The sequence below is a fragment of the Chiroxiphia lanceolata genome, chromosome 9 (genome assembly GCF_009829145.1).
Source record: "Chiroxiphia lanceolata isolate bChiLan1 chromosome 9, bChiLan1.pri, whole genome shotgun sequence".
NCBI lineage: Eukaryota > Metazoa > Chordata > Aves > Passeriformes > Pipridae > Chiroxiphia > Chiroxiphia lanceolata.
This window is the reverse complement of record NC_045645.1, coordinates 5,870,944-5,889,740: the sequence shown is the minus strand read 5'-3', so window position 1 is coordinate 5,889,740 and position 18,797 is coordinate 5,870,944. Positions and strand designations below refer to the sequence as shown.

Genomic DNA, 18,797 nt, shown 5'->3' with positions numbered 1-18,797 from the left:
CTCTTCCATCAACAAGAATATTTGCTTCCTTTCAGGAAAGGTGCTACTTTTGCTGTGCTAAAAAATAAAACCTTTCTCAGTCCCTGAATCTTCCCTGGATCAGGCATAAGCTTATTATCTGCCAGCACATTTTCTGCTGAATCAGTCAAAAAACAGTTAATGTTTTTGAACATTCCAGTGAGATGAATGAGGCAATTCATACCTCTGAGCTATTGTTGCAGGGTTTTGTTCTTTGTTTCCTATTGTAAAATGTCTGGAAACACAGGAAGATGACAGTTGTATTGGTTAATATTTTAAAGATTTTCTTCAAATGCTCGAGGGCTAGAAACAATTTGAAAACAAAAGCCAAACTACTTCCACACAGCTCAGGACAAGGGTGTGGTGTTATATTAAGTTACACAAATCATATAATCTTGGACAGCAACCTCTGAGCAAGCGAAACATTAATTTACTTGACCAAAGCAACAAAAAACCACCCTTCCCTAAAGCGGCATTTTCCTTTCATAGTGTGGTGCTGAGTAATTTCAAGATGTCTGGGTGTTTCTTTTTTTTTTTTTTTTTTTCCTGAAGCATCTACTGCAGTTCGAAGTAAAAAACACATGGCAATCCAGGTCTGGCTTTGTTAAGTGGGCAATGGGGCCCAAATTCAAGCACTGGCTCACAAGGGAATGACATGGGGGTGGGGCAGCACGGTTTAAGATTTTATTGTTTTGGGTTTGGGGTGTTTTTTTTATTTTTCTTCTGTGATTTCTAGCTATCTTTAATTATAATAAAAGATTTTTATAGTGCTTGATTAAAAGGCGCTGGTCCTCCTCGGAGCATCACTGACTGCTTTACTCTGTATCTTTTCGGTTCTCCCCACTCTGTTTGCAGGACTTGCTGCCTCTTCTCTAATGAAAGCCTGGTGAGGGGCCGGGAAGCCCACCCGAGGCAGGGCAGGGACAGGGAGAGGTGCCACACATGGGTCCCCTCGGGCTCGGGGTGGGACTGCCGTGCGGGCGGAGGTGGGTTGAGCTCGGCCACGGGGACCGGCGCGGCTGGGAATGGCCCCGCAGCGGCCCTCGGTACTCAGAAGATGCTCGGCTTCCTAATCTCCCCCGCCCAGCCCCGGCTGTTCTATCTTTAACGCTTCCTGTTGGTGAGAGGAGCCGGCTTGAAAATGGTCGTGTTTCCTGGCGGGAGGCACGGCGGGCTCTCCGGCGCGTCGTGACCGGCCCTGCCCCGCCGCCCCACTCACGCTGCCGGCATCGTGCGGGCTCCTGCCGGCCGGGACACGGCCCCGGCCCCGGCCGTGCCGCGGGGGGAGCTTGGGGAAACCTCTCCCACGGCCGCGTCCAGAGCGGGGGAGGCTGAGGGGAAGGAGTGAAAGGAAGAATAACAGCTCCGGTATTTCCCCCCTGCGGGAGGGTGTGCAGGTGGCGGGGAGACAATAGCGACCCCCGCACCCCAGCCTCGCCGCCGCCCCCGCCACGCACGGGCAGGTGCGGCCGGTCCGCACCGCCGCTTCTCCCCCGAGCCCCGCGCTCCGCTCACGGCCGGGGGCCGCCGCCTCGCCCAAACCCCGCAGCAGGGACCGGGGGGCATTCCGGGAGGCGCTCAGCCAGGGCCCCCTCCTTCCCACCCCGTGCCGCGGGAGATTTCGTTGATTTTTTGTTCCCGCGCAGGCCGATCCCCGAGCTGTCGAAAACCTCTCCCTTTAGGAGCCTTTAGGACCGCTTTACCCGTGGGCGTTCGGAGGAAGGAGTCTGCGACCCTACAGTGCCCCCTCCCCCTCCTCTCTTTCCATGCCGGGAGCCTCTGGCATTTCGGGAAGGGTTTCACTCGTCCCGCTGCCTTGCGACCCCCGCGCAGGGCACTGGGACCCCCGCACCGCCCGCCTCCCGTCCCCTCCAGCCGCTCCGGCTGCACGGCGGCTTTGGGAAGGCCCGGGAGTCCTCGTCCACCCGGGCTCGGAGACCCCCGCGGTCGGGCCGAGCCCCTTCCCCGACGGGGCGCGCAGACGGACCCGAGCCCCTCTGGCTGCCCCGCATCTCTACGGGGAGACCCAGGGCCCTGTCTCCCCTTCCCCAAACCCCCTCTCCTCCAGGCTGCTCCGCTTACATCCCAAATTTCTCGAGGACGAGAGGTGCCGGCTGGGAACCTACTCTGCTCCCAGTCCCCAGCATCCCCCAGCCTCGCAAGGATGCTCGGACTCCCCCCGCCCAAGCACGGGAGAGAATACGGGGAGCTCGTCCCAGTTCAGCCCTTTAGCAAAAACACACAGGACGGGGGGAGGAAGGCTGGGGATGGGGCCACTTCTCTCCAAAACATCTCCTCTAAATGCGCTTTATTTACCTCCTCTCGTCCCAAAGCAGCACACACCCCTTCCCCCTCTCTCAGCATCTCCAACAATTTATTTTGGCTCATTAAATTTAATTAAGAACGGAGTAGGTGTTCCATATTTAATAATAATAAAAAAAAAAAGGGGGGGAAACAGGGGCATAATAACCTCCAAGAGGACTAAAATAAAGAATCACTATTCAGATGCGGGCAGTCACAGTGCAATTTTTTATTTTTTTTTTTTTTTTGCAGTGTCTTTTTAAGAGCATCTAAGCACACACACATAAAAAGCTAGAAGGCATGCATTCCGGAGTTATTCCTATGCATATCCCTGCAATAATTTTCCGCTTTCCTTCGATAAAATTGCCAAATAATAATGAATCATTTCATAAATAATGGGTTTAGAAGCTTATCAGGGCAGGCGGGCCACTGCTGGGGTTTTATCTCTCTCGGCCACATTGCAGTAGTGTTCCGCTCTCCATACTAAATAGGAAACTGGACGTGATGTGGAATTAGAGCCTACCCAGCTGAAGCCACCCAACACTTACTACAAATATAGCCACGATGCGTAGGCCACAAAATGGCTCCACTCACTTTTCCCAATGAAAAGCAAATGGTGAGTAAAGAGGAATCGGCCCTGCAGCGAGCTGGGCGGTGCGGGCGGCGGGATGGGATTTTGGGGGGCTCCAGCGGGCAGCGAGGGGGTCTTGGGGGGGCTTCTACCCCATGTGAGAGGCAGGCGAACAGGGGAAAAAAACACAAAACCTTTTTCCGCCGCTGGGTTTTAATCTTTTTTTTTATTATTCTTTGATGCGGGATGGGTGAGGAGGAGAACGCACTTTCCCCTTTGAAATTGTGGGGTGCGATACCCCCACCGCCCCGGGACCCCCGGGGACCGGCCGCGGGTGTGAAGCACCCACCGGGCCCGGGTCCTCCAGCTTCTCCCAAGGGAAAAACACCAGGACACGGCATGGCTGACGGCCGGAGTCTGACCGCTCCTTCCCGGGAGGAGGGGTCCCCCCATATCCCGCTCCCTCTCGCCCCTTCGTTTTGGGGTGATTTCCCTACAAACGACCGGAGGGAGAGGTGCGCTTTTGGGCTGGAAATTTCCTGCCGATCGGCTGCTGGAAAACAAAAGGATTTTACAGAGCAGAAACGAGCAGGCGGGGAATTATTACAACCCCCCCCTTCCATTTCTCCAAACGAAACCACCCCAATTTAGGGCAAAATACTGCAGATATCTTTGCGGGTTTATGTATTTCGTTTTTAACGAAGGCGGGGGGAGACGTCATCGGGATTGTTTCTTTTTTTTGGTTTTTTTGGGTTTTTTTTTTTTTTACAAAGGAGTAAACCTTATTTTTCGTGATTTCGTTGGCGGGGGGGGAACCGGCCTCGCCTTCCTGTTGCTCGGCGGCGGGGAGCGGGCTCACCCCGCTGCCGGCCCGGTCCCGGCTGTCTCGGCTCCTCGGCCGGGAGCGCGCCTGGTAACCGGCCCTTTGAGGAATTTAATTTGCCCCTTTAGGAATTAAATTTTCCAACCGGACGCGGGAGAAACGCCGTCACCGCGGCCGCTTCGTGCGAGCCCACTGGGAGAAAAACAACCCCGTGTCCGGGCCCGTCTGGGATTTCCTCCCGGAGAGATCGGGCTTGCAATGTGTCCAAAAAAACGCCCAATTCACCCCAAACCTAGGGCCTTTTTTTTTTTTTTTCACGCCTTTTTTTTTTTTTCTTGTTTATTTTTTTTTCCACGCCAGGCCGTGTTCGTCGCTCCTTGTGGCCCCTTGTGCGAGGCGGCGGCTCCCGGCGGCGGCGGGGGGGGGGACCCGGGGGTGGCCACTGTACCCTGTCACAGGGGCCACCCCGGGGTGCTGTTCCCTCCTTCTCTCTCCCCTGCACCCTTCTCTCTCCGCTGATCTTTGGCAATCCGGACCCACGAGATCCACCCTCTCCTCTTTTTCTCCCCCCCCCCTTCTCTTCCTCCCAGGATTTAGCAGTTTTATCCCGATGCGGGTGTCCTTCCTCTCTGTAAAGTCGTAAGTACCTTGAGGTGGGAGGAGTAAATTCAGCCTGACACTGAGAGCGCTTTTGTTGAAACAGGAGAGACTTGCGGTGTCCCTACTTAAATATGACACATGTGAGTAATCTCTTCCTATACAATATCGGAATAGGCAATTAGATTTTTCTTTCTAGAGGGTTGGAGGGAAGGCAGGGAGCTTGTGCTTTATGTTGGGTGGCTGGGGTTTTTTTTTATTTTTCAGAGAGATGGTGAGATTTGGCAAAAAAATGGGATTTCTCTCGCAATTCAGCCCATCAAAAACGGGAAAAAAATTACCCAAGGCAAAGGAGCGAGAAGGATGGGCGGCAGCTCCCTGCTCCGCGAAGCTCCCTATTTATATGGGGAAAAAATAAACCAACCAACCAAACGAACGAACAAAACATCTGAAAGTGAACGAGGCGATATGTGGGAGAAAAAGCATGGCAATAATCGCCATATCGCTGCCTGCCCTCGGCGCGAGGTGCCCTGTCGCGACAGCATTCGTTCTGTGGGAGAAGGGGGACAATGCTGTGTGCGGCCGCGGCCGGGCCCCTTCCTCCTTCCTGCTGTAGTGAATGCGCGGGGGGATTGGCTCCGTTAGGGGCTGGTTTAACCCCCTCTCCCCCAAAAAGAGGTTTCGGGTGTATTTCGCTGTTTTACGAATAATAATAATAGTAAAAACTAGACACGGGAGGAAAAGGGGCCACTCTCGAGGCTGAGGCCGCTGCCGGCAGGCCGGGCCGCGGTCAGGCTGACTCCGCAGGTCGGCAAACACCGCCGGGGCCCCGACGTGGAGAGAAGTACCCCGCAAAAAAGCGGGGGCGCGCGCTGTGCCTCCTCCATCATTTGGCCGCGTAATTTAGCTCGGTGCGCCGGGCGCTGGCCGAGCCCTTCTTGCTGCACCGGCCGCCCCGACGGTGCCACCGCTCCGCGGGTACCGGGCGATGGGGGGTCGGGCCCGGTGGAGCGTCCTGCGGGACCGGGGCGCTGCGGGACGTCAAAAGCGCCGCACCGCTCCGCCAGGCTCCGTGACGTCACGGCAGGGCCGCTCCGTGACGTCACGGCCCCGCACGGCTCGGGCGAGGTGGACCCGCAGACCCCCCTGGTGCCGCCAGCGAACTCTAAATGATTTTAGGGTGATTAGTAACTCCCCCCGTTTCTCACCGGCCAAGTCCGAGCCCCGAAGCGGCCACCCCCGTCGGGGCGGTACCTGCGGAGGGGTAAACCCCCCTCCCCAAAGCGGGGCCGCCCCTCACCGCTGCCTCTCTCCGCAGGACGATGGACAGGCCGCCCGCCCCGCCGCCCCCCAGTGACCCCCGCGATGCCCGCCCCCCCCGGCGGCACGACTCGGAAGCGGAGACCACGAGCGAGCCAGAGAGCAGCCGCGGGGGCATGGAGGCGCCGGCGGACCCCCAGCTGCTGCTCAACGGGGCGTCCAAGGAGGCGGGCCGGCCCTCCCCCGGGCCCCCCGCCGCCCCTGTGCCCGTCATCGAGCTGGTGCGCCGGGGGGGCTCCCTGGACATAAAAGGCCGTGAGGCGGCGGGAGAGGCGATGCAGAGAGCGCCGGGTGCCGAGCCGTGCCGCGCCGCCGAGGCCGCCTGCGAGGCCCGCATGGTGCAGCTGAGCCCCCCCGCGCTCCCGCTGCAGCCCCACGGCAGGGCCATGCTCTACAACCTGGGCCAGCCGCTGGCCACCATCAACAGGTCCGTGTCTCCCCGAATGCGGTGCCGGGGAGGGAGGGAGGGAGGGAGGTGCGGGGAAGAGAGGGGAGCTGCAGCATCTCTTCTTCCGAGCGGGGCTCGGGGCTTAGTCATCGCGGGGTTGCATGCAACTTTGCAAAGGAAGAAAGGGAAAAGGGCAGAGAGGGGGAAAAAAAAAAAAAGAGGAAACGAAAAACTGTCATTCCTAGAAAAAAAAAAAAAAACCAACACAGTAGAAATGTCCCGGGCAGAGCAAGGGGGTCCGTCAGTAAACGGACGAGAGCTGGTTTAGCTCCTCGGACTCTCTGTTCTCCGACGAGTCCCTCAAATAAGCGCAAGGGACAGCAAAGGCTCTGGCAGGGGCTGGGCCAGCCCGGGGGTGTGCGGGGACGGACCCGGTGCGGACCCGGCCCGGCTGGACGTGCGCGCCCGCCTGCGGGAGGGCACAAAGCCGCGGGGATGCGGGTGGGTTTTGCCCGGAGCCTCCAGCCCGGATATCCCAAGCTGCCCACATCCCCCTGCTCACGGGGGGCTGGCGTCTCTCGCTGCGTGTCCCCAGGCGGCCGCGTGTCGTGTCGCCTCACGACCCAGGGCTCGGCTTCGTGAGCCGTGAGCTCGCTCCGAGGTCACGGAGCAGCTCTGCTTCCCGCCGGCCCCGAGCTGCCCCCGGACGCTGCCTCCCCCCACCGGGGGCCGGGCCGGGGGGATGCCGGAGTGTCCTCACGGCCTCTCTGCCTTTCGTTTGCAGCGGGTTTTTCGGCGAACCGGACTCCTTCTCCATGTACGGCAGCAACCGGGTGAAGCGGAGACCGTCTCCGTACGAGATGGAGATCACCGACGGTGAGAGCATTTCGCCACTGCGCCGGCTCTTTAGGGGGGTCCACTTCTGCTGAGAGGGGCAAGTTGCTGCACGGCGCCATACTCCGGGATTAAACCCCCAAATAACAAATAACAAAAGGACTAAAGCCCCAAACCGTGAAATGCGAGTAGGATGCCTAGGGAGTCAGGGTGGCTCTGCGGTAAGGTTCGGAATAGTGGAGCCCACACCCGTCCCCGCTAACGCCCAGCAGCGTGCTCGGTGGGTTTGACTTCACCCAGCGAAGCAGTTCAGTGTAATGGCTAATTACACTCCTTAGGGATCAAATCCGAAGGAAGACCCTAAATGTAAGTCTTTGTTGAAGTTCAGATCAGGGCCATTGCAGTGAGATGCTGTGCCTGTAAACCCTTTCAGCCAGGAGACATTCGCAATGCAGACCACAGCCTTGGGCAGAAAGGACAACCTGCCTTTAAACTGCCTGGAAGCAAAGAGCTAACCCTGTGCTGAGGTCTGCAGGGGCGCAATGGGGTTGCCTTTTGCATTTTAATTCAGTGTATATCCACACCTTGCTGCTGTCTGCCGTGGAGAAATACCCCGTGGCAGAGCGCGGGAGCAAATACGGCGGGTGACAGTCTGGTGTCTGAGCAGAGATCCCAGGCACGGGCATTCCTGTCGGAGCCGCAGGATAGTTTCAGAGAATGGAAAGGAGGGAGAAGGCAGTGCAGGATCCATTGCCTGCTCCCCGGCAGCTGGAGTGGGGTGCGGGATGCGGAGTGCAGGCGGCAGCGCTGCCCAGGCAAAGGGGTGTTCGCAAGAACAATTTACACGTGGAAGGCCAACCCGTTTATCTGCGGAGTTAACAGCCCGTCCACATGAGATCCATTGAAACGTGTTTTCTCTTTAGCAATTGTAAACACTGTGTTTCAATTGCTGGACAATTATTTTCCTTCTTTTTAGCTATCTGTCCCTTTCCTTCTACTCTGCTAATCTAAGATCAAATCATAATCCGCATCACTCTAAAACAATACAGCCAGCAAATGACGGGCTCAGGGTATTAACTGCATTAATCAGTCTCTCTCTCCCGCCTCTGTGCTCTCCTGGTCCTTTCAGACCGGAGCCCCATGAGACAGGGGGATGTCACAGCCCCGGCATAAGAAGGGCTTTTTGTCTGTCTTTCAATTCTGGGGCTTAATGGTTACGGTGAAAAGTCCATCAAATCACGTTGTCCGACTAAAGCTTTTGACTCTCTATTTAATTAGGTGTTAAGGATTACAGACATACTTGGTTGCAGCCAAGTTTTTGGATACGTTCTTTGATTCAGGTGTACAGATTGGGTCCAATCCTGAAAGTTCTGGCTCATGTGAATTTCCAAGACGGGGCTCAACATTTTTGGGGGGGAGAAAAATATGTATCAGACGATGCTGTCTAAACAGGAACAATTTGTAGGAAAGTACATCCCATGCTGAGGCATCTGTGTGGTCTGATGGGCTTTACTTATTGCTCTGGTGGTCACCTGCCAGGTGACATCTGTGGCACACAAGAGCATCACTCCTCAGGGTCCCCAGCCCCTGGGAGCTGCAGAAGGGCAGGAAAGTCTTGCCAGGCACTCGGTGTTTGGTTTTCTCTGTAAGGAAATGAGTGAAATTTTTTTGCAACTATTCCTTTATCTATTTTGTGGAAAGTTCCGTGCATTTCATATCTTCTTTAAAAATAGCTATAAATGCAGATAAAAACGTGAAAAGGTATCTGTAAAAAAGTATATCCTGGAACTTTGGAAGCTCATCTTTTTATTAGTTTTCCTTAGATCTCTAATTACAATTTTTAAAGCATCGGTCAATCAAGTGGAACAAAATCCAGGCAAAAATTCTCATCTGACTGCTTGAATTAATTATGAGGCAAATTTCTTTATAAGAAATAGATCTTCTAATATAACACAGCTATGGGGCATTTTAATTTTCTCCATTGCTTGACAGGTTTTGGCCCAAACCTGACCTCTTTCTAAAAGATATAGTTAATTCAGTTGATGCAGGAATCAAGAATCTGAGTGGTGTCAGAATTTGTGTTATATACTGGTGTTTGGTTTGGGTGCCCCTGGATGAAAATGAACAAGTCTTTTTTTCTGATTTCTGACCTATTTATGAATAGATGCCTTTTAGTTACCAGCTTTCAGTGAACACAGACATATGTTTGAAGCCTGTGAAGACTGGAAGTCTCTCCAGGTGGTTTTGGGGTCTTTTTTTGTTGTGGTTTGGTTTTTAATAAACAAAATCCAATATGGTTTTTTTTTCCTCATAACCTAATGGGAGTAAATGGGTTTTAAGCTACTTCTTCTTCTGGATTCAAGTCTGGTTTCTTTGTCTTTTCTGGAAAGAGCATTGAAGTGTTAAAATTGTTGTATTATTGTAGTAGGTTATAGCACATTCTTCAATGCTTTCTTGGTAGTGCTGTTGAGGTCCCCTTGGTCCCCACCACAGTCCTGCAGCACAGCAGACTGTGCACATCAGGGACAAGAAACCTTCCCTTTCCATGAGCTCTTGCAAATTAATTCATACAAAGGGCATTATGTGCTGTTTAGGGGTCAATATTACCTTTATTAAAGCATCAGACTGGAATCTTAGAGGTCGGAGAAGATGTGTTTCTCATTTCTATATCCCCCAGCTTATCCCAGGGGCTCTTGGTGATTTTGGAGGGCTCCCTGCCCCTGAGCATCCTGTAAGGAAAGCTGGCACCTTTAACCTGGCTATTTGGGAATGTGTCTGCATACAAAGCCTGCAGTGCAGGGTGTTCTGTGTGATGTGCTGGACTGAAGGGACTCTGTTTCCCCTGAAAGAAGTGAAGTGTGATGGTGTTTCATCAGCTGGAATGTGGGATTCCTCTTTTTGTGTTGTGGAAGGTGGAATCTGTCGAGGTGCAGCCTAGTAGCATGCTTCCAAAGTCACATTTGTTCAGCTGCTCTGTCACAGTCAAGGCAGCCAAGAGTTTTGTTAGACAAGAATAATGATGCTAAAATGTCCCACAGGGTGCTGGTTTCACTGGGTGATGGCAGAACTGTAGCTTAAACTACTTCCCACAGCCAGGGACTTGCTCCCTCCAGAAGGGAGTAATTAGGCAAGTGTCTCGATGTGGGGAATACAAGGGAGAGACCATGGGGATGGGGTACAACTCACTGATGTGTTACCTGCAAGTCTTTGCTTCACATTCTGTGATGATTTTCGTTTTGTGTGATGCTTCCCACCCTTTGAGAGTTTCTGCCATGGTCAGTCTCCCAGATTTCCATGAGATTGATGTGACCTTCCACTGTTGATGTCTCCTGGAGATGAGGATGGAAAGGATGTAATAAAGCATCTTATGGTAGTGTCCCCTTATGTGAGCTGATTTCCATGGACCCAAGGACCTGCAATCCTGATTTACAGAATTGCTGCTCCTGTAACGCAGTATATTTTGGGTAGATGTGCTTTTGGGTCTCTTCTAGCACAGAAGGAATGTTTTTCTCATGGTAAGAGGAGTTACCCTGGTGATCTGAAAGGAGAACTGGTGTGTTTTGTATGTCCATCCTGTGTAACATGCTCTGCCAGAAATACCGCTGTAAAATGTCAGGGATTTAATTGGAATTCACACTTAACTAAACAATGTTTTCACTTCTCCAGTTGGTGTCAGAGGGAGTTTTTGCCCTGTGGCAGTGATATGTAGAGAGAGAGCAGGAGGCCCTCAGTTCAGCTCTGAAACTGTTTCATCCTCCCTCATGATCACCCTTCCAGCAAGGACACTGCCTTTGCTCTGTGGGTCACATTGCTACCTGTCCTCATTGCTATGGGGCAAATCCCACCATCCTGTTTCATACAAAACACCCGGAGGGCTGGTGGCAATCCTATGGTCTCTGTCAGCACTGGATCCTGCCTGCAGCAGGGAGGGTCTCTGGATCTTAGAGTTGTCAAAGCCTCTGTTCAAGCCAATTTCCTCCTGTCTCGATGATGTATCCTTTAGACACTTTTGCGATACAAAATAAAACTATCTAGTCAGATCAGCTTTCAAGAGGACCTTTGTTGCTGAGTTACCTTTGTTGATGAGCTGAGATACCCTAAAAGCATAGCAGCCTTCTGCACACGTGTCATGGCTTAAGCCTTCCTCCTTGGAGAGGTAAATTTACACATCTGAGGAGACACCCAAAGAGATGCAACTCCATTTTCCCCTTCCACTGGATTCAGCAGAAGTTATGACTATCTCAGCTCATCGTATCAGCTTCCAGTTAGCTGGAAACTCTTGTTTCACCGCCTTGCTGATGTCAGTCACTAAAATAAGTCAGTCAATTTGGGAAACAGTGACCTATTCAGCAAAGTAAGCCTGACCTGTTATTCCCTGCTCCTAATTCTGTCTGGTTGGAATTCCAGGTCCTCACACGAAGGTGGTTCGCCGCATTTTTACCAACAGCCGGGAGAGGTGGAGACAGCAGAACGTCAACGGAGCCTTTGCAGAGCTCCGCAAGCTCATCCCCACCCACCCGCCCGACAAAAAACTGAGCAAGAACGAGATCTTGCGCCTGGCTATGAAGTACATCAACTTCCTGGCCAAGCTGCTCAACGACCAGGAGGAAGAAGGAAACCAAAGGGGCAAAGTGAACAAAGACTCTGGGATAGTCCAGGAAGACCTCCTGCAGGACATGTTGTCTCCGAACTCTAGCTGTGGAAGTTCTTTAGACGGAGCGGCGAGCCCGGACAGCTTCACGGAAGAGCACGAAACGCTGGACTCGAAGCACACGCGGAGCCTGCACCACGCCATCCTCCCCGTAGAAGGCAACGCGCAGCGGTGATGACCTTGGCACTGCTCCCGAAGCACCGAGGGGGAGAGGCAAGGCCCGAGCGTGAGGATGCTGGAACTTGTGCTCGCGGGATCTGTGACTCTGCCTTTCCCCGGGAGCTCGGGCTCCCCACTCTCCCCAGGCCGGGGCGGAGCGGCCGGAACGTTGGCTGAGGACGGGACCAACCCAGATGGACGTTCGGTATTTAGGTACGTGATCGTACAAAGAAGAAAAGCATTGAAGTCATCTTCATTGTACATACTGCTCGTGACGTGACCCTGAGGAGGGGGAGGAGACATGGCCAGCGCCTCTCCAGCATTTAGAGGGCTTTCAGACCGTTTGACGACCATTGCTTTTTAAACAGTCGCCTGGTTGAGGCATGATACTCCTCTTTCACTGCTGGCAGAGGCCACTGATGCTTTCCTGCTCCATGTGGTGCTGGAGACTGCTGCATGATGCCAGTGCAGCACTTCTCCAGCCTGTGGCACACACAACTGGTCTGAACAGGAGCTGGGGCCACGTGTTCCTGTTGTCCGAGAGCTTTTGTCTGTATCTTTTTACAGAGGTGAAAAAATACCCTCAGCAAAAGAACTATTAAAAGGATTAAGACTATTTCTTTCTCTCTTCTTTTTTTCTTTTTTTTTTTTTTTTCTGTTTTTCTTCCCCTTTCCTCCTTTCCCTTCTACCTAACTTTGAATTGTTTGGGGTTGTAGTATTTATGACGTGGGATTGCTTCTGTTTAACACTGTCATGCAGTATCCATTGAACGAAAAGGTACATACATAGATGTTTTCTACCACCCTCCCAGTCCCTTATTCTTCTGCTGGTAACACTCAGCAGGTGAGCTCCAAGCCTGTTGTGGTCTACTAGAGCTTTCCCAGTGGTTCCTTAGGGCCAGAATTTCTCTCAAGAAAGATGAATTTCAGAATTGGTAAGGGAAAAAAATACTTGCTAGTGGAGTATCTCCTTGGACTGGAGGATTTTTATGATCAAAAAGCAACAAAAAGGCAAAAGGAGTCAATGATGTATCAACAGTGTGCATGTACATAGGGATATAAAAGGGTTTTAATGGTATGCTTTGAAGTTTTTGATTTTATTGTGTGAAAATGGTGGTGGTTCAGCTGTGCCAATGCCCACAGTATGGACCATAGTGCTGGATTTATTCTGGCCTTAGGGAGGTCCTTACATTCCCAAGTGCTCAGGTTGCTGCAAAGTTGATATCTGTGACTGAGATGGTCCTCTGATCCTTGCTGCCCCCCCGGGAGGGTGTTTGGGAAGCAGGAGGACTGAGGAGCAGGAGGCTGCTGCTGTGGGGGCTGGGAGCTGAGGACCACCCTGTGCTATCACCACATCAGTCCCATCATTTCCCACCCCCCCACCCATTGCCTGATGCCTGATGGGGCAATTGCCCCAAGTCCACCCCCGCCTTCTGCAGAGGTGTCAAGGCACAGAAATCTCTGCCATGCTACAGTAAAAAAAACCCCAAAACAACAAACCACACACAAACATCCTTTGGAAGGGGATAAATCTTTTTAAGTGGGGACACCTTCCACCTCACTTGTTTCTTCCCAAGGATGCCGAGGTACAAAGGAACACAGAGAATTTAAGTGGGTGTCTGCAAGCCCATCCAGGCTTATTTCAGAGCTCTGTCATTTCCATCCCTGCCTGGTTCTGATGCCTCTTTGTAAATAATAGTTAAGAGGGTGGTGTGTGGCTTGGCTTATTAGGTGGAATTAGTTGCCTGAGAAGGGATCCTGGCCCATGTAAGGATTTCCAAGACCCCAAATATTGGAATGCACCAATCTCCCCCATCTTAAATTGGGGAAAAGGAGGAAAACTCCTTCCTGGGTCTGGATTGTCCATACATGGGGTTTTTTACTAGAAGGGGTTATCCACAGGGCTGTGCCAGGGAAGAGGTGCTGGCAGGTGACAAAGTGACACTGAGGAAGAGGTTTGGGCTGGTACTGGTGCCAGTGGTAGGAAAGGCAAGCAGTGGGGGCTGCCAGGGGACCCTCTGGGAAGGGAGTGGGATGCTGTCACCCAGGTAAAGACATTCTTGGTCTCAAAACAACCTTTTTATTAAACTACTGCAAGAAAAAAAAAAAACCACCAACATCCAGAAATTCCTCATTCCACACAAATTCATTATTTTCTGTTTAAATCTTTTTTGGTAGCTGAATAGTTGGGAAAATGGTACAACTTTGGCAGCACCCTCAAACACCAACCCCCCCACACACACACGTGCCTGCTTGTAGCCCTTGGCAGAGGGCACTGTAAGGTCTCCTGGGGTATGTACAGTTGTACTTAATTGTGATTTGAATGGTACATTTCCTCTGCCCACCTCTCCTCCTCTCTGCTTCGTCTCTCGCTGTGCGGACCATCATCCCCTGTTTCTGTCGGAAGCGGCGCTCTGGGGCAATGTTGTACCGTGTGAGTGAATTCCTGCCTTACGATTTTGGGTTTTTTTCGGCCCCCTCCCTTTCTCTGCCACCCTCCCTTTGGATTTCTGCATTTTTTCTGCAGAAATGAAGTAACCAGACCTGGTACCCTGAGTCTCAACCCACTGTGGACGTGCTATTTAGAAAACACATTTGTTGTAATGTGTGTGTATATATAAATATATATATATAATGAATATATCAAGAATATTTCTAAATAAAGTTTTACAAAGCAGCCTCCACTTGCTGTCTGCCTCTGTCCCACCTCATGGCTTGAGCCCATCACTACTTTGGTATTTCATGGCGGGATGAAGATACCAGGGTGGCTCATTCCCAGCCACCAAAAGTCATAATCAGGCAGCAAAAACCTTGCAAAAAGACCTGCTATTTATTTTTTTTTTCTCCTTGCTTGACTCACACCGTCCAGCCTGGGCTGGGCTTCTTCAGAGAGAGCAGGCGGGAGGAAGAGCGCGCGGGGCCGGCAGGAAGGAAGGCGGGCGATGAAGCAATGCCCCCGCCGCAGGCGAGCGTTACCAGCCCCCTTACCCCCAGCACGTTATTTGCAGGTCCCCCAAAGGCTCCAGTGGCCTTTTCCCTCCTTTTGGCGAGGGTGACTGTGCACGGAAGGGGCTGCTGGGGGGCCGTGCTACTTCCTTTGGCAATTCGGCCATGATTTAACAGGCAGTGACACCAATTCCTCTTTTTTCTTTTTTTAAAAAAAGTTATCACAACCATGTGCACAAATACTTTTTTAAAAAAATATAGCATTAATTAGGGAGTGTTTACAGGCTAAGTAGTCCATTGAACATGTGTATGTTAATATATATATTATATTATATATAATATTAATTTATATATAGTATATATTATATATATAAAATATAATATATACTATATATTTTATATATACCTTTATAATATATATTATATGATATATAATATTAATTTATATATTATATATATTATATAATAGATATTATATAATATATATTATATATTATACATACATACATACATACATACATATATATATATATATATATATATATATATATATACACACATAAAACACCATGCTGCTGCTGGTGGTCAACACCATACCAATAGCATGGAGCAGATGACCAGGAATTGTAACTCAAGTATTTTTTTTGTCTTTAACTTCTATGAATTTCAGAGTCATTGTTTATTTAAACAGAGCCTTTTTGAGCATCCTCGGCTTTTTTAAAGCATTGCCCCCCAAAAGTTTAGCTGCTAAAGCCTCCACCACGGCAGACAAGCAGCTAACTCTTGCTTTTAAAGTTTCTGGGTCCCTGTGTGAAAGAGGGGACCCCGTTTCAACCTCCAACCTGGGTGTGCAGGGAGCCCTGCCCAGGCACAGTCCCAGACTAGGGACATGGGGTCCCTCTTGACAGCCAGGCTGAGCAAAGCCCCCATATCCAGGACTGGGCTGGTTTCATCCCAGGCACTGGGACAAGGCACAGGGCAGGTGTGGGGCAGTGTGTGGCTGTTGGGTGTTTATCTGGAGCTGGGAGATCAGGGCTGCACAGCTGGTTTAACCCGTCTCGCCCTGCTCCCAGCCCAGCATGAGCTGATAGCTCAACCACTGGTTATCTCTGCCTCCCACCTCCTGGTTCTCTCCCTCCCTCCTTCCATCACCAGGGCAATTCTGCTTCCACCTCTCCCTTCTGCTTTTTTTCTTCCTTCAGTTAAAACGTCCTTCATGGCCACACAGCTTTTGCCACCCTCAAGGTGAAGGTTTCAAACCACTCCAGGCACACGTATAGGGTCTATAACCGATGGAAAGGGGTGAGAGGTTGCCAGTACCACCTGCTCCCTGGTGGGATGGCCAATGTGCATCACTCCTGGTGGTGGGGAGACCATGAGAGCTGCTGTGCTGGGACATTCTCCACAGTTCTGTCCCCATCTGAGTGGCTGGTGGCTTTGTGTTGGCCATGCTGAGAAGAGTATCCTTCTTCCTGTATCTTCTTCTCCAGAGCATCCTGAACTTGCTGCTGCTCTGCCACCAAGATGCATATTTCACAGAAGGTAGCAGATATTCACATGCCTGTGCATTCATTTTTAAAAGTAATTTTCAGAAGCCCTTCTCATTCTCGTCTTCTGATGGAAAATTTAATTCATTTCTCATCAAATGGTAATTTCTTTTACAATCGTGTTGTGTTACAAATGGTGATGTGCGCTGCTCTGTGGATTCAAATACATGGGGGAAAACCCCCAACCCAACCTCTTTTTTTCCCTCTGTTTATGCAAAACAGAAAGGAAAGTTGGGAAAAGCACCTTAGGGCCCTGGTTTCCGCAGCACAGAAGGGATCAGCACAGCAGGAGGGTGTTGTGGGTGACATTGGCCTTGGCATTGCCACCATCTCTCGCTGGTGGCACCACAAGGTGATGGGGGTTCTGGTCTGTAGTGCAGGAAACCTTTTGGCAAATAGTGTTTTCTTTACAAGCTTGAAACAGGTGTGTTTAAGGGTATTTTTTGTTCACCCGTGTTTCTAATGTGTCGCAGGAAACTGGTGGCAGGTTCTCAGCGGTAGAAAATTTCCCTTGCCATTGTATGGATGACACTGGGGAATGAGAACAGAGAGGGAGTGACTTTAGGATAAAATTGAAATAAATAAAAGAGAAGGTGCAAGGGATGTGCAAGAAACAAACAAAGAAACCCCTATAACCAACCAAAATTTGGGTAGATTTTATTTTCAAGCCTCATTGTCCGGTTTTAATTACAACCTTTCTGGTAAAGCCATGTTGAGGGCAGCCTGCACTGGCTGCCCTGCCTGGGAACACTGCTGAAGCCAGGAGCAAGGACCTGCTTCATCAAGGGCATTCCCACATAATTGAATTAAATATGCTCACAGGAACGACAGGACCCAAACATTCCCACCCTGGCAACCGATGAGAAAGCTTCTCCTCTTCACTACGACAGGCCAGTGACAACAGGAGGGAGTAATTTATGGCTCTCTGGGACTGCTCGATATGCTCTTCGTCCCGGGGCTCATCCCTGACATTCCCACCGCCGCACAAAGGCTGCAGCCAGCCGGTGGTGCCCAGGGGACACCGCGCTGTCACACACAGCAAGGAGATGAGCAGCAAGCAGGATCCCCCCTCTCCTCCCACCTCTGCTCTTTCTCTCTGGTCCTCCTACCTCTCCATTCACCTTTATTCTCACTCTTTTTTTTTTTTTTTTTTTTTTTTTTTTTTTCAGTTTCCATCCCAAAATTGGTCCTGGGGTGCGGGGAGAGCCCCGCAGCTCATCAGGGCTGGGGGTGGGTGGGGAAGGATGAGGATGCTCTGAGGCTGCAGGGGCTCAGGAGGACGGACCTGCACCACCGACAGGGGGTCCAGCAAGCATCTTCGAACTTGTCCCCCCAGTAGACATTCCTTTTCCCCTGATCTTGAAGCTATTCTCAGCCGCCCCAGTGACCTTTCCGGGGAACAATTTACTATTGTGTTATGGTAAAGCCCAGCCTCTATTTTTGCACTCTGTTTTGCTGATGCGGGCACAGGAGCGAGACGGGAATCCAACAGGAAATGGGAGGGAGCGTCTGGATCACAGTTAAGACTGCCCCGGCACTTTGATGTACCGGGGCCGAACCCGCCCAGCAGCACGTGGTTGGGCCGGGGGCTTTGCTCCCTACCCATCCCTCCGGTAAATCCTGGATGGCACCAGCTTAATCTGACCGTGCCAAGGTGGGAATGGGTCCTGCAACAAAGGGCTTTTGGTAAAGAGGCCGGCAAAGCCTCGGTGGCACCGTGCTCCTCGGTGCATGCACAGTGCGAAATGACAGGCAGGTTTCTGCTGGCATTGTGTTGCTAAAGGAATGCTGGAAACAGGGGGAGGAGGTGACTGGGCTGGGAGAGGTTTGAGGACTTGCCCAAAGGTGTCCGGGAAAGCCATGGCAGAGCATCCTGGATTGCATCATATGAAATGAGCTGGCTGGCAGCAGGAGGAGGTGGCAGGTGCGAGGTGCCATCAAGCCATGGTCCTTCCTGATGTGGGACTCAGAGCCAGGCTTGGGAGGAGTGAATGGCTCCAAAAATGCCAAGCATCACAGCCTAGAGTGCCTAGAGGAGCACGGCTGCCTGGATGCCCTGTTCACCCTCTGTGGATGGGAGCAACCCCAAAGGTGTAGCTGGTGAGATGGCCAAAGCCCAGGGAAGGGAAGGGAGCAGGACCAGCCTTATCCTACATCTGTCCTGCTTCCACCATCATCACTATCCACACCACAGTCTCTGGGGCAGGAATAGCACTCTGCTGCCCCAGGGCTTGCCCAGAGCCCACAGAAACCAAAGACAGGGCCCTCCTGCATGTCTAAAGAGTCCGGCCACGATCTCATCTGCTGCCCATCCAAGGATCCCTGCGAGGGGATGGGAGCAAGGGAATGCTTTACAGCAGCTGTCATGTCTCCAGAGCACTTTGCTTGCTGCGATATATCCCTTCACACACTACTGGAGCTGAAGTAAAACATATCAACACCATCCCAGTCGTGTGTCTTGCAACTGTCCAGCATCACAACATTGCTCCTCTGAGCATCCAGTCTGCTCCATCCCAAGGAATGGCATTAAAATGGGAGAGGGGGCTGGCCTGGCAGGTAGATGGAGACTGTTAGCAGTGTGCCATTATGGATGCTGTGGGTGGGAAGCTGCTGCTTGTGGTGGGGAAGGCTCTGTTTGTTGA

At 51.7% G+C, this 18,797-nt stretch overlaps 1 protein-coding gene across 2 annotated transcripts; it reads left to right on the top strand.

Moving 5' to 3' along the window:
* The first annotated feature begins 2,699 nt into the window (after nt 1–2,699).
* Nucleotides 2,700–12,278, top strand: TAL1 (TAL bHLH transcription factor 1, erythroid differentiation factor). Of its 2 annotated transcripts, XM_032696984.1 has the most exons (5): nt 2,706–2,935; nt 4,304–4,453; nt 5,629–6,057; nt 6,803–6,894; nt 11,260–12,278. In XM_032696984.1, coding segments are annotated over exons 2-5 (942 nt in total). In that variant the 5' UTR covers nt 2,706–2,935; nt 4,304–4,451; the 3' UTR covers nt 11,679–12,278. The 2 variants fall into 2 exon arrangements, with proteins under 2 accessions (XP_032552874.1, XP_032552875.1); XM_032696983.1 differs by lacking the exon at nt 4,304–4,453 and having other exon boundaries at nt 2,700–2,935.
* Nucleotides 12,279–18,797: the final 6,519 nt, after the last annotated feature.

Coding starts and splice junctions, on each gene's coding strand:
- TAL1 (XM_032696983.1), top strand. Junction 6,058..6,802: donor CCGCTGGCCACCATCAACAG/GTCCGTGTCTCC, acceptor TTTCGTTTGCAG/CGGGTTTTTCGGCGAACCGG. Junction 6,895..11,259: donor CGAGATGGAGATCACCGACG/GTGAGAGCATTT, acceptor TTGGAATTCCAG/GTCCTCACACGAAGGTGGTT.